The sequence below is a fragment of the Schistocerca cancellata genome, chromosome 3, assembly GCF_023864275.1.
Source record: "Schistocerca cancellata isolate TAMUIC-IGC-003103 chromosome 3, iqSchCanc2.1, whole genome shotgun sequence".
Lineage (NCBI taxonomy): Eukaryota > Metazoa > Arthropoda > Insecta > Orthoptera > Acrididae > Schistocerca > Schistocerca cancellata.
In genome coordinates, this window is record NC_064628.1 from 810,604,012 (window position 1) to 810,619,759 (window position 15,748).

The 15,748-nt window shown below is 43.1% G+C and overlaps 1 protein-coding gene across 1 annotated transcript in view; it reads right to left on the reverse strand.

Moving 5' to 3' along the window:
• The window catches only part of LOC126176587 (uncharacterized), a 541,845-nt gene that overhangs the window by 328,373 nt on the left and 197,724 nt on the right, over positions 1 to 15,748 (reverse strand). Inside the window, exon 6 of the mRNA XM_049923748.1 lies at positions 8,351 to 8,553. Coding sequence (XP_049779705.1) covers positions 8,351 to 8,553 — 203 coding nt within the window. The remainder of the gene's footprint in view (positions 1 to 8,350; positions 8,554 to 15,748) is intronic.

Here is a 15,748-nt window from a genome sequence, read left to right on the forward strand (position 1 = left end):
TCTTAGTACGCTATGCTTCGAAGACAACTTCCCGAATCATGCCGAGTCGTGCCGAATGATTACGACCGCCAGATGGCAGTCAAGTGGAGGATGCGTGTGAACAAAGGAAGCTCGGAACGAACAAACGAAGTTCGTGGGCCGTAATATTACTCGACGTGAAAACCAAGCTGACACTTGGCGGTGGCTGACGGGAACGAGCGTAAAGGCATTTCCCATTTATTATCCCCCATATAGTGCACATACGCGGATTCGTATTATCCTACGTTTTTCTGTGCTCTTTCCAATTCCACAGCACCTTATATTTCACAATAAAGCAACTGTCAGCCCTCACACACTGCAAATTTAGCTTAACTTTTGTTTCGTCGAAATACAAAGCATAGGTATTTTGCTTTTAATTTGTTTGAGAACTTGCTTCAGCCACTACTATTTACGTGAGAAGACGACATACTTCTAAAGTGTAGGATACAATCGTATACAGCGACATTACTTCACTGCTAATTTGCTAATTCTGTTAGTTCCACATGTCCCACCACTAAATGGCTGTCGCACTAGACCAATATTACAGAGCCTATATAGAGAGAATATAGGCTCTAACCAATACCTTTCTTGGCAAATCGCCGTGTAATACCGTCTTTAAACAAAAGCTTTTTAAATAATAATTACCAGTTCGAGTTTCCAAATGTTATCCTGTTCACATTCATATTAAATTTTAGTGAAGTAATGTCGACGTATACGATTGAATCCTATTGTTTAGAAGTATGTCGTCTTCTCACGTAAACAGTAGTGACAGCGGCAAGTTCTCAGACAAATTAAAAGCCAAATACCTATGCTTTGTATTTAGAAGAAATGAAAGTTAAGCTAAATTTCCTGTGTGGGAGGGCTGTCAGCTGCGTTATGAATTACAAGGGTGATGTGGACTTGGAAAGACATCTTAGCACAGGAAAACTTAGAATGATATGAGCCAAACCACGTCTGCCTCACTGCTAGATTTTGTTATTATAGAACAGACGTCTGCAGTTAGACGCGTTCAAGCCACACATCCAGACTGGCATACCACGTAATTTTGCACCACCTTCCGCACAAATCGACTCCTCTCTCCTGGCATACTGAAATAAAACAATAGATGCAATCAAATCAAACGTGACCTTTCAACAATTAAGGCATTACACGTATAAATCGAGAATCGCACTTGTAACGTCATATGCATGTTTACTCATATACAAACTATTTCTGGCATATCTTATCAGTTCGATTCTAACCCCTTTGACAGTTTTAGACCTGTCCTGCCATCTGTGAGTAAGATGTAGAACTTTTTGCATTCCGTAAGAATCGTGCCATCGCAGACTAGAATGAATCGTGAAAGAATCGTGAACGAATCGTAGGAATCGATTCGCAATGTGAGATTGAATCGTAGGAATCGAATCAGGAAAAAGAATCGTGTTGCCCAACTCTACTGTTGACAGCCTCCTGGTTGATCTGCGCGGTTAGTTGGTAAACACGTCTATTCGCTCGTACATATCTCTGCAGCCGTCATTCGTCCCTGTCATCTACGATCCGTGGTGTACCACAATTAACTCGACGCCTGTTCTGGATGGCTCCTATTTGCCGTGCACCGTGCACTTTAAACACGGCGGCACGCGAACCGTTTACAAACTGCATTAAGACAACGACTGCACTGTTTCCCGCGTTTCACCGACACGCTTTTATATACTCCATTCCTAATGCTGCCACCTACTGTCTATGCGTGGTCATTGCACGCTGACGCTGAACATAGGCATTGGTCGTGGTCGTATTGATATGACTGGACCGTGTATATCTGCGTGGTTTGTCCGCTTTCTGAATGTTAGCCTGGGGCCCTAACTGATTTTGGAATTTCGTCCTTACGGCTAACAATGTTCGACTCGTTTTGGTCTACAATGTGAACCGAACTCTGTTGACGTTTCAGAGACTTTTCCGAATTTTTTAGTAGTCGTCATCTCCGGTGGCTCAATGTGGTGTAATAATGCAACCACAGTCAGATTGCATAATCGTACGACCTACACTCATGCTCATAAATCAAGGATAATTGCAGAATGTGGTGCCACACAACGTGGCACTACACAAAACTGGCGCTAATAGTATAGGCACATAGGGAACACACATGTCACAGATCTGTAAGTCCACGGTATTGGTGATAAGTTGAGAAAACCGTCCCGAAACACATGTGCTACAAAAAGCTACTGTTTCCAGCGCATGTACCCCGACATCAATATGTGATATGATCGCCATGCACACGTACACAGGCCACACAACGGGTTCCCATACTCTGGATCAGGTGGCCCAGAACCTGCTGGCGTATAGCCTCCAATTCTTGCACCAGTGCCTGTCGGAGCTCCTGAAGTGACGTAGGGGTTTGAAGACGTGCAGCGATACGTCGACCGAGAGCATCCCAGACGAGCTCGATGGTGTTTAGGTCTGGAGAACAGGCAGGCCACTCCATTCGCCTGATATCTTCTGTTTCAAGGTACTCCTCCACGATGGTAGCTCGATGGGGCCGTGCGTTATCATCCATCACGAGGAAGGTGGGACCCACTGCACCCCGGAAAAGGCGGACATACTGGTGCAGAATGACGTCTCGCTATACACCTGACCTGTTACAGTTCCCCTATCAAAGACATGCAGGGGTGTACTTACACCAATCATAATCCCACCCCACACCATCAAACCACGACATCCCTACAGGTCCCTTTCAAGGACATTACGGGGTTGGTATCTGGTTCCTGGTTCACGCCAGATGAAAACCCGGCGAGAATCACTGTTCAGACTGTACCTGGACACGTCCGTGAACACGACCTGGTACCACTTTTCCAATGACCATGTACTGTGTACTAGACACCAGGCTTTACCAGGGGTCAGTGGAATGCACCTTGCAGGTCTCCGGGCGAATAAACCACGTGTGCTCAGTCGTCTGTAGACTGTGCGTCTGGAGACAAATGTTCCAGAGGCTGCTGTAAGGTCTCGTACTGTAGCGTCTGGACACGTTTCCCGTCTGCTGGAATCGTTGCCATAATCTTGAGATCACACTTTGTGGCACACGGGGGGCCCGTGCTACGACCTGCTGTGATTGACCAGCCTCTAGGCGCCCTAGTAATCTACCCCACATTACGTCATCAATATGTGTTCTTTGAGCCATGTTCAACACACAGTCACCATTAGCATATCTGAAAACGTCTACACCCTTACTTGCTGCACCGTACTCTGACATGCACCCACAACACCTCTGCGTATGTGGACTGCTGCCAGCGCCAGGTCAAATGCACCGCATGGTCATACCCCGAAGTGATTTAAGCCCGCAAACTGCCGACCAGAGCGTTGTCTCACCATGTATCAGCATTGTCCTTAATATATGAGCATGAGTAATTTCCGTTGCTGCGGCAACAGCTCGACTAGTATCGTTGCGCCGCCCTTTCACTGCATTCATACACAAGACACATATCAGTGAGCCTGTCCATACTGCTGCTTGTAAGTAACAGTCGCGGGATCTGATGAGTACGAATACTAACGTTTGTACTGATCTGTAACATAATTTGTACAACAGGGAATCTATGTTGCGCCATTACAATCTACAATAACTACAAAAAGATACGACATTTGTCATACATTAATTTCCTAAGAACCCTGGAACGTACGAAACGGTACATTACACGGCACATCATTTACGATTCTCTTGTAACGTACAGTTATTTATCGAATAATGTCATTTTCCTTTAACAGCAAAAAATTGTTGGTAAATACCGGAAGACCTGACACTTTGCAGAAAGACGTTGTATAACAAGAAAGTGGAGTTTTGTTCGCTACACTTTCAGCCAAAACAGTGAATTTCAAACATAGGAATCCTACGTGGACTGTAATAACTACATTGTTTAATGTGTGAAATAAGCCACAACAGCTGTAGCGTAAGACAAAACCGTAGGCAAGTGATGATAAATCGTCAAAAGCAATAAAATTGTTTCCCAAAGTAGGGTAAACCAGTTCTACAACTGTTTCTAAGTTTGAGCTATAAATGGTAAGAATTTTCAACACATTCATTTTTGAAGTGGAAGTAATTACATTTACAAATATTACCCGTGTATTAGAAAGCCGAGTGAAGTGTAAGAGTGGACGGATCATTAGACTCCATAAAAATTTTTAAGTGTCGAGAAGAGTGTCTGTGATAACAAAAACAGATAACAACATCACTATGGGTTTCGCATGCATGGAATAAATGTTTATATTATTTTCTTCCAGCGGCGTAAGCTGCAAATATACACATATTCGAAAATATGTTTTCATAAACAAGCTATAGCTTATGTCATTCAGTTAGTGTCATTCGGCTGGTTTTACCTGCATTTGATGATAATTCATGTTTTTTCGTAGTTTACTAATGCAGGGAAAGCACAATTATGGCAAGTATTTTATTAATGAGTGAGTGAGTGCTTTCTCATCGCTTGGAGCGCTAGAGTCGCTCCGGCCGTCAAACGGTAACAGCTTCCTAACCAGAGTGTGTCGTAACTGTATTTATTAGACTGTGGTACAACTAACAGTACCGGAAAAAGTTGAGTCAGAAGCGAGCAATACTGATAGCAAGCGTAATGATGCAGAATAACGTGGGAACACATATTGTCGGCAGAAAGTACTGTCAGTGAATGGAACAAGTTTGTTTCTGTACAAGATGCAGAGCCTATACCTTCGAAATTTGTGCTATTGTGCAAATACATTAAGGGCAGTACAGCTGCAGAGGTAAATATAGGTAAGAAATCAAACGAAACCATCTCAGTTTGTAGCTAGCCACTGGACACCATGAGTTTCTTACACAAAATGCTATGACAATATTCTTGAAAAACGTATGAAATTATACAGATGGAGTTTGGGATTGCTCTGTGTGGGCCCCTGTCTTCCGCCTTTTTGTTATTAAAGATTTTAGTTTTATGCAGTTATTATTATTGCTACGGTTTCTAAGAATAACAAAGAGAAATGCGTGTTGAGACAAGCCTGTATTCTTTTAACGTACTGGTTTCACTGTCACTTTTATCTCATTCTGGTTGTAACATATATGGTTGTATGAAACTAATTAGGAGCCTGATTTAAGTCTTTTTGTCTGTTTACTTTTTCATCTGTTATATTGAAGTTTTTCTTTAGTACTGCTGGTAAGAAGGAAGACAGAAACTGATTCTGTAAGTATTTTTCTAAAAAATTAACAAATGTTGATTTTAAATATATAGTTACCTACATTTCATCACGGTGAAAGTGAAAAAAACTACAAGAAAACACACTTTCTTCGTTCTTAACAACAACAGCAATGAATGAACCTTTGGATAAAAAGATCAAAAGTCATAAAGGAACTTCGACCTGTCCGCTTACGCAAATCGACGCATTATTTGTAGATAAGTATAGATTCAAAACTCAGCATGTATCAAACTTTTTCTACAACATCAGTTTAATCCAAATAAATACGACATAATGCTTACAGGCAATTTTCTATATTCCGTATCTGAGTAAAACAAAATTGCTACTGAAGTGATAACGTTTTTTACCATCATAACTGTAGTTACGATAATACCGGTTTTTTCTACATCGAGAGAAGATGAACAAATGACGAGACTATGAACCTTGTTCACAGAATACAGGAACCCTAATCCCTCTTCCCCTTGTTCCATTCATAAGTTGCACTGTGTCACTTTATTAGGGTAAAAAGTTTTATGGAAAATTATTTAAACGACACATAGGTCATATGCTGTCGCGCAGCTGACCACGAGGAAAAAGTCTAGTCACTCTTACACTTCTAGGCGGTACGCTACGTCACTGCTGTCCAAGAAGTACTTGTTATTTCTGTAACGCGGCGATTTGTAAACTATTTTGCTATATAATCTTTTCTTGGTTGTATGTCCACCGTTCCTAAGTCTTCTTAACGTAAGTTGAATTTTATTGCACACTGTTGTGTGATATCAAGAGTGCTTGAAGTACACCCCCAGGATGTCCATTTGATACGTGAGGCATTAAGACCTCTTATGGTTTCGACTAAAAAACTAATGTTTGATTTATATGTTGTATTTGAAATACATTACGTCTGGTCTGTATTTCAGACAATCGTCTGCAAACTGCTAAGCGGCCTAAACAGCATAGTAATTAAATGAAAGTAAAGGGATATTTAATCCATTCAATGGCAGCTAATGTGGCAGCACGTTTTCATTCAGGCAGAGAGCAAGCAGTTTTTGAAGATGACGTAGTTAAGTCAAAACTGATAATGGTAAAAGGTATGCTGTTAAATGTGTATGTAACAAGCCTTCAAATGAACTCTGCTTGGCTAAGTATGGAATATGGAAAAGAATTTTTCGGTAAAATACCGGATGGTTATAATTAAACTTTCCATATTTAACACGTTATAACACGGAAACTAATTACCGTACGAGTACCAAACTCGGTAGCATTAATCTCAGGAAAATGGGGAAGAAACGAATCAATTCAATTGAAACACTTTTAATGTGCTGCTACGATGAGTCATAACATAGCATACCGGTACCATTACTGCTAGAAAAGTGGCTCAATGTGGCGCCCATCAGTGTCCAGAAGAGTCTCAAAGCTCAGGATTGCATTCTGCACAACAGAACGAAGGTATCCTGGCTTCCTCTATTGATATGCTGCAATTCAGATCAGCACATGTGTGAACGTTTCCCTGATAAACCCTGCCCTTCAGGTAAACCCACAACCAAAAATCACAGGGAGTGAGATCAGGTAATCGTGCCAGCCAAGCATTTGGAAATGATCGGCTGATAATTCAGTTTTTCCCAAATATGTTTCGGAGAAGCAGGTGATCTTGTACGGCTACCATTTGAGAATGGTTCGAAGCACCTTCAGTACAGTGGTCCATTGGATGTTCAACTGTCGTGACACAGCACGAGCACTACCTGACGATCGGGAACTGCGCGCAGCGTTTTCTGCCATAGCAACAGCGGTTCCATCAACCACCTGTGGTGCAACTCGTCGTCGGTCTCTTCACGGAGCGACGGCCAGTTCTCCAGTTGATTCGAATTTCTTCATGACGCTCCGCACAGTAGGTGGAGAAAGAGGACCCTTCCGTAATCCTATCAGTCGGCGATATTCTCGTGGTGCAGCTGCCAGCATTACTGCTGTGTTGATAATAGAGCTTCACCAATAATGTCCTGCTCCGTTTGTCCAAGCCCACGATGGCACGTGAACAAGTGCACTGTGACTGGTCAGGAGTGTGAGACTATGAATCATGATGACTGATAACTTCACGTGGCGCCATAGTTGTAATTGGACGGTGGCGCAATGACGCATGGAAATCAGGCAGCCCTTGCTCTGTGCATTAATGCTACCAAGTTTGGTAGTTTAATTATGACAACCTGGTACTGTTATTAGTAACGCCAAAACATAGCACATCGATACAGAAGATTATTTCAGGGTTGGAGACCAGAGATACTGTTTTCTTCAGTTAAAAGAGGAAAACAAAGTAACAGACAGTGAATGAGTGAATCACCGAATGTGTGACAGACTAAGTAAGTGAGTGAGTAAGTGAATAGGGCAGACTGTGAGTGAGAGACTGAATGTGTGAGAATATGAGTTATGAATTCCAGCGAGGGAGAGAGTGACTAAATGAGGGTTTTAGTAAGAATTTGAGCAAGTGCAAGGCTGAGTAAGCGGACGTGTGAACGAGAGACTGAATAAGTGAGAGGGAAAATGACTTAATGAGTTGTTGAGTGAGCAAATGGAAATGCCGTGTGGCTAGGGCCTCCCGTCGGGTAGACCGTTCGCCGGGTGCAAGTCTTTCGATTTGACGCCACTTCGGCGACTGGCGCATCGCTGGGGATGAAATGATGATGATTAGTACAACACAACACCCAGTCCCTGAGCGGAGAAAGTCTCCGACCCAGCCGGGAATAGAACCTGGGCCCATTGGATTGACATTCTGTCGCGCTGACCACTCAGCTACCGGGGGCGGACAGAGGGTGAATAAATTAGAGATTTAATTAAGTGAGAGGCCGCGCGCTTCCGTGCAAGTGCGTGCGTGCGTGTGTGTGTGTGTGTGTGTGTGTGTGTGTGTGTGTGTGTGTGTGTGTATGTATGTTTTATAAGAGAGAGAGAGAGAGAGAGAGAGAGAGAGAGACAGGGAGGGAGGGAGGGAGGGAGAGAGGGAAAGAGAGAGAGAGAGAGAGAGAGAGAGAGAGAGTGAGGGAGGGAGGGAGAGAGGGAAACAGAGAGAGAGAGAGAGAGAGAGAGAGAGAGAGAGAGGGGGGGAGGGAGAGAGTAGTATAAAATAATGAGTTATGACAATTAAAATATTCAACTGTTAACCAAAACTTGATGTACGAACCTTGTTCCATGGAGATGCGCGCCTTGTAGCCGCTGTAGTGGTGCGAGTAGTCGGAGAAGAACCTGAGCTGCAGGGCGGGACCCTGGCTGACGTAGCGCAGCTTCTTGAGGCGAGAGCTCCAGTCTCCACAGAGGCGTCGCGTCGCCACGCTGCTGTTGCTGTTCCCCACTGGCTCCAGGATCTGCAGGTAGTCGTAGCTGCATCTGTCAACAACACATACACAAACACCTCTGGCAGGCATTCTGTATGCATATCACACCACAAGTACACTGATGAGACAAACCATGATGACAAGACTTTATGCCGCTTTGTAGTGTTACTGGTACGTGGTGCGATACACTGAGGTGATAAAAGTCACGGGATACCTCCTAACATATTGTCGGACCTCTTTCTGATATCAGATGAATTTAAAAAAAAGAAAGAAAAAAGAATAAGGATTATTTGAAACTGCTTTCGCTGAAATTCCTGTAGTGTATATTTATAGCCCGCTCGCTAGTCGCGCGGTCTAACTCGCTGCTTCCCCAGTCGGAAGGCGTGCCGGTCTCCAGCACGAATCCTCCCGGCAGATTAGTGTCTAGACCCGGTGTGTCGGCCAGCCTGTGGATGGTTTTTAAGGTGGCTTTCCATCTGCCTCGGTGAATGCGGGCTGGTTCCCCTTATTCCGCCTCTGTTACAGTAAGTCGGCGATTGCGGCGCAAACACTGTCTACCATGCAAACATTTGAGGTTACACTCGTCTGGTAGGAGACGTTTCCGGAGGGGTGGTAGCGGTGGGGGGGGGGGGGGAGGGTGTCCACTGGGGGCTGAACCACAACCTGGATTCGCTGTGGGGCGGCGGTGAGGTGAGTGGACGGCTGTGGCCTGTTGTGGGGTTGTTTTCGGAAAAGTAATCCGTTATACATGGTTTACCGCGAAAGTATTGCCAACGCTCGAAATCTTAACCAGTGTTGACGACCTTTCTTTCCCGAGTGAGATTCATACGAAGAAACGTCACGTGTGGAATGTCGGATGGGTTCTGGACCCCTAATTTGTTTCGAAGGACCGGGACTGATTGAAGCCCATACCTTCTGTCTGAGATGTGGGGATTGGAATGATGGGTTTGGAGTGCGTCATGAGTGGTGTTTCGTGATAAAGTGGTAGGATGATAAGCGATGTGTTTGATAATTAAATGAGTAGTGTTTCATGATTGAATGTTAGTCGGATTGTTTGTTTTTAGACGTGAAATTGGCGTGTGAGCGTCATTTTCGGGTATTTTGCTGTGGGGTTGTCGGGAATGATTCCTAAGCTTCTGATGGTTGGATGATTAGAAATGGAGGCTGAGGCAAAGAATTTTTCTGATTTTGTTTTGATGAGTTGGGAGATGGGCTCGATGTTTGCCAATAGGTACAGGTGTCTGTTTGGCAAATAGCGGGACGCATTTAGTGCCAAGCGCAAGAATCTATTTGGCACTGCTTGAACTTTTTTGATGTTCTTGTTTGAAGCCAGTGACCAGAGTTCTGAACCGTATAGTATGGATGGTAGCACTACTGACTTGTATAGTTTTAACTAGGTATTTACTGTTAGTCCTTCTCCTTTGAGGAGGGGGTACAATGTACATATGTGCTGTGACCCTCTGTTGCAGACTTGGGTGACATGTTCGCTGAATGTCAGTCTTTCGTCAAATATTATGCCTAAGTATTTTACATGGTCATTCCATTCTAAGTTTACGTTGTTAAATCTAATGGCTATGTTGGGGCTCATTCTCCTGTGGGTGAACATAATAGACTGTGTTTTGGCACTATTTATGGTTATCTTCCACAGGTTTGCCCAGTTCTGGATTAATTGTAGATGATCCTGGAGTTTCCTGGCGATGAACAGTAAGTTTTTACTGCTCCTGTACACCGCAGTGTCGTCAGCAAACAGTGACAGGTGGCCCCCTGGTTGCTTTGGTACGTCGTTTGTATATTGTGAGTAGAGAGCTGGGCCCAATACTGAACCTTGGGGCACTCCAGCTTCTATTTGTCTGATGTTACTTTGGGCACCTGATAGTTTCACATAAAAAGTTCTGTTCCTAAGAAAGGATGCCAGGATTTGAATGATGTGTTTGGGACAGCCTTGTAGATTGAGCTTGTAGATAAGGCCCTGGTGCCAGACCTTATCAAAGGCCTTCTCTATGTCAAGGAAGACTGCCCCTGTGCTGTGCCTGATATTTCGAGCTCTGCAAAGTTCGTCAGTCAGTCTCATCGATTGGTGAATGGTGCTGTGTTCACCCCTGAAGCCGAACTGTTCCTGTATGATGATGTTGTTTTCTGTGCTGAATTTCTGGAGCTCCTTGTAGATGAACCTTTCTAGGACTTTCCCCAAGAAACTCAGTAAGGAAATTGGTCTGTGGTTCTGGGGGAAAAGGTGGTCCTTGTTTGGCTTTGGTATAGTTATCACCTTAGCTTGTTTCCAAGCCATGGGAAAATACTGCAAGGTTAGGCAAGCGTTGTAGATTGCTGTTAGAAACTCTAGTGCGTTTTGAGGTAGATGTTTCAGTTGAAGAGGTAGGATGTACGAAGAAACGTCACTATCTCAAATTGCCTTTATGGGATGCTCGTGGTGTTCGGAATAACTGTGTTTCGAATGTTTCTACGATCGGTATCATCCAAGCGAATGCATTAGATCTTCCTGAGAAATAAACATATGAAAAGAATATAAGAATTGACAAGAGAATGAAATATCAGGATATGAGAATTTAAAAAGGTTATAATCACCAACCTATCATACACACACATATACAGGGTGTTACAAAAAGGTACGGCCAAACTTTCAGGAAACATTCTTCACACACAAATAAAGAAAAGATGTTACGTGGACGTGTGTCCGGAAACGCTTAATTTCCATGTTAGAGCTCAGTTTAGTTTGTTCTTCCACCTACGCTCAATGGAGCACGTTATCATGATTTCACACGGGATACTCTCCCTGTGCTGCTAGAACATGTGCCTTTACAAGAACGACACACCATGTGGTTCATGCACGATGGAGCTCCTGCACATTTCAGTCGAAGTGTTCGTACGCTTCTCAACAACAGATTCGGTGACCGATGGATTGGCAGAGGCGGACCAATTACATGACCTCCACGCTCTCCTGATCTAAACCCTCTTGACTTTCATTTATGGGGGCATTTGAAAGCTCTTGTCTACGCAACCCCGGTACCAAATGTAGAGACTCTTCGTGCTCGTATTGTGGACGGCTGTGATACAATACGCCATTCTCCAGGGCTGCATCAGCGCATCAGGGATTCCATGCGACGGAGGGTGGATGCATGTATCCTCGCTAACGGAGGACATTTTGAACATTTCCTGTAACAAAGTGTTTGAACTCACGCTGGTATGTTCTGTTGCTGTGTGTTTTCATTCCATGATTAATGTGATTTGAAGAGAAGTAATAAAATGAGCTCTAGCATGGAAAGTAAGCGTTTCCGGACACATGTCCACATAACATATTTTCTTTCTTTGTGTGTGAGGAATGTTTCCTGAAAGTTTGGCCGTACGTTTTTGTAACACCCTGTATAATAAATTTGTGACACTTATTGTGAAATCCAGTTATAATGTTACAATTAATATGTTGCCCTTGTATCCCCTGATTTGGCAAGAAGCATTCGTGTAGTAACCTTCTACGGACATGGATAGGTACATGAAGACAATAAAAATTAATAAAAAACAGTTATCGGGTTTCGAACACTGTGCACAAGAACCTGAGATGCTAAACACTATGCCACCACTGCTTCCGGGGACACAGTAAAAGGCATGGAAAATACCTCGAAAATTTTGACCGTCGTTTTTTCAGAAACGGTCGTGAATCTACCGACAAGCCGAGACACGCTTATTTTGAATCGTCTTCCACTGACCGAAGTTCCTGGGAAATCGGATTATGGAACTTGCCATGTTAGTTCCTCGTTAGCTCCTGTGGTAGCACTACGGGCTTCGATGTGAGTTCGTGAAAGCTCACCCTTCAGGAAAAGCTGTGTGTCACAGAATGATGATATTCGTCCCGCCTGGAGTCTCCTTCACGATGTCCCCGGCGAGTGATATTCCAGACAGTTTCTCTTCACGAATGCTTTGCCCTCTACAAGGAACAGCTCTTGTGCTGGCAGGGCCACATTGCCCGGAAAGCCGTTCTATGGCGCTACGGAGCCAACATAGGCACATTCCCTCGCCGCTGCGTGAGTACCTTGCCGTCGCATTCCCAGCGTGGCAGCCACTCGAGTGCTGGCGAGGAATACTTCTCGCTTCGCCCTCTCTGAAAGCAGACGTAAGCAGCGTTGAGTAGACTAAAGGCTTCTCGACGGAAGAACGTGGAAAGCTGCCTTGAATAAACGAGAGGCCACTAGACAAAAGAGCGTAAATGACAGATGAGAAACTCTGATCCGAGTTTATACCGAGCATCACTTCATTGACTTATCCTCTTGGAAGTCTGCTCCAGGTTCCGGAAATTAATCTGGGATTTTGTGGCACATGTATCTAGATCGGAGGCAGCACCTACATCCACATCTACTTGACTACTCTGCAGATCATATTTAAAGTGCTCGGCAGAGTGTTAATCTTGTTTTCCTGATTTTACGTCTTTTCACTTGAGGGTTTCTGTACATATTGTAAATATCCTTACGCTCCCTGTATTTTAGCCCTGCCACCTTCAGAATTTGAAAGAGAGTATTCCAGTCACCATTGTCAAAAGCTTTCTCCAAGTCTACAAATGCTAGAATTGTAGGTTTGTATTTTCTTAATCTGGCTTCTAAGATAAGCCGTAGGGTCAGTAGTGCCTCACGTGTTCCAACATGAAAGGGAAGCAGTGGTTGGGAAGGGAGTGAGACAGGGTTGTAGCCTCTCCCCGATGTTATTCAATCTGTTTATTGAGCAAGCAGTAAAGGAAACAAAAGAAAAATTCGGAGTAGGTATTAAAGTCCATGGAGAAGAAATAAAAACTTTGAGGTTCGCCGATGACATTGTAATTCTGTCAGAGACAGCAAAGGACGTGGAAGAGCAGTTGAACGGAATGGACAGTGTCTTGAAAGGAGGATATAAGATGAAAATCAACAAAAGCAAAACGAGGATAATGGAATGTAGTCGAGTCAACTCGGGTGATGCTGAGGGAATTAGATTAGGAAATTAGACACTTAAAGTAGTAAATGAGTTTTGCTATTTGGGGAGCAAAATAACTGATGATGGTCGAAGTAGAGAGGATGTAAAATGTAGACTGGCAATGGCAAGGAAAGCGTTTCTGAAGAAGAGAAATTTGTTAACATCGAGTATAGATTTAAGTGTCAGGAAGTCGTTTCTGAAAGTGGAGTGTAGCCATGTATGGAAGTGAAACATGGACGGTAAATAGTTTGGACAAGAAGAGAATAGAAGCTTTCGAAATGTGGTGCTACAGAAGAATGCTGAAGGTTAGATGGGTGGATGACATAACTAATGAGGAGGTATTGAATAGAATTGGGGAGAAGAGGAGTTTGTGGCACAAGTTGACTAGAAGGAGGTATCGGTTGGAAGAACATGTTCTAAGGCATCAAGGGATCACCAATTTAATATTGGAGGGCAGCGTGGAGGGTAAAAATGTAGAGGGAGACCAAGAGATGAATACACTTAGCAGATTCAGAAGGATGTAGGCTGCAGTACGTACTGGGAAATGAAGCAGCTTGCGCAGGATAGAGTAGCATGGAGAGGCGCATCAAACCGGTCTCACGACTGAAGACCGCAACAACAACAACAACAACACTTGAAAATGTATCCATAAAGTGACAGCAATCTTACATGAATGGTGTGCTGTGTAAATAGATGCATTATTTTTTAGAAATGGGTCAGGATTGTATGACATCCCTGTAACATGGACTCTAAAGGATGGTGTTTCGTATTTTTTGAATTGCTCTGTCTGTTTCTCTCCGAAGCACAACACAGCACACACTCGTCACAATGTGGATGGCTAAGTAGTTCGTCTTAAGCACGATCCACACTTGACGGAACGGAATGGGATTGAATGGAATGTAAAAGTAATGCGCAAGATGCGCAACGCATTTAAAGTGGCATAATTGACACAGATCTTCAACGTAACTGAACAGAACGGAAAAGGGAGTCGTTGTTTTGACGCTGACGCAGGTATGTGGTAGGGAGAGAGAGAGAGAGAGAGAGAGAGAGTCGCTGCTCCTAACATCGATAGTTAACGATTCCTTTCCGCTCCCGGTCACTTACGTTATAGCAGTCGATTACGTTCTTTTTTGTCTTCTTAGTGTTTACTTGATTGTTTGCTTTTTTTCCATTACACTTTGCCAAGATTCCATGAGGTCGTCGATATTATTCCGAGCAGGGTTCTTCTACAAAAGTAACTAAATATCTAAAATAGAAAAAAATAGATTTTATAGTACCTAGGAGATGGGAAAAGCTTATATTTTGAGCAAATAAGAACGTAAATTGATGAAATAATTTTTATTTAAAAATCATTTTAACAGTAAAAAAGTCAGCTCATATAATAAGAAAAATGCAAGTGTTTCTGACGATAACTGACCATTAGAAAGAAATCAAGGCACGATGGATAATATAAATAGGCTATATGTATTGTCTTCTAAATATTGTTTGATGTGTGTGTGTGTATATATTTTCGCGATCAACCAATTTTTGTCAATAACTTCTGTTATGAATTTTCTTTGTTCATTAATAACCTCTAACAAGACAGTTCCTTAGTACTCGAAGGTACCTTATAACGTCACTTTCACCTTTCCGTACGAAACGACTGGACAAGCAACTATCCTCTCAATATCCGGGTCCTCCGGTCCCGAATACGAGTGATTAGTTTGAGTTATTGTAAAAAGTATGATTTTTTTTATGTCAAGTGAGTACATGGCCTCAAAATTATTATTGAGTGAATAAAACTAGCGCGTGCATTATTCGAACGAATAAATATTGAGATTATTTCACCTCCAGTGGTTTATTGAAAGCGTAACGATAACTGATCCAAATGAATAAACTGAATATACATAGGGCCCATCCGCTGACCTTGTACGTCGGGGTCCATAATTAAAATAAATTATCTTCGTAGTTACGTTCGTGAAAAACGATCAAATGAACATGTTTTTCTTCGGGTATTGAAGAAAATGGAGACCCTTTCGCACTTGTCAAATGGCCTTTTGTAAGTTGCTTAGATATGAAAGAATTACCACGAGGTAGGAAAATGTGGAGAATCGCATCAAATCAGTCGAAAGACCGATTTTATATAAGTCTAGGGACCGATGACCTGAGCAGTTTGGTCCCTTAGGAATTCACACACACACCCACCCACGCACCCACCCACACACACACACACACACACACACACAATGAAAAAGATTTGTACCTACCCCATCCTAGATAGAAAAAATAGAAGGAAATGATCGTAATAAATACGAGGA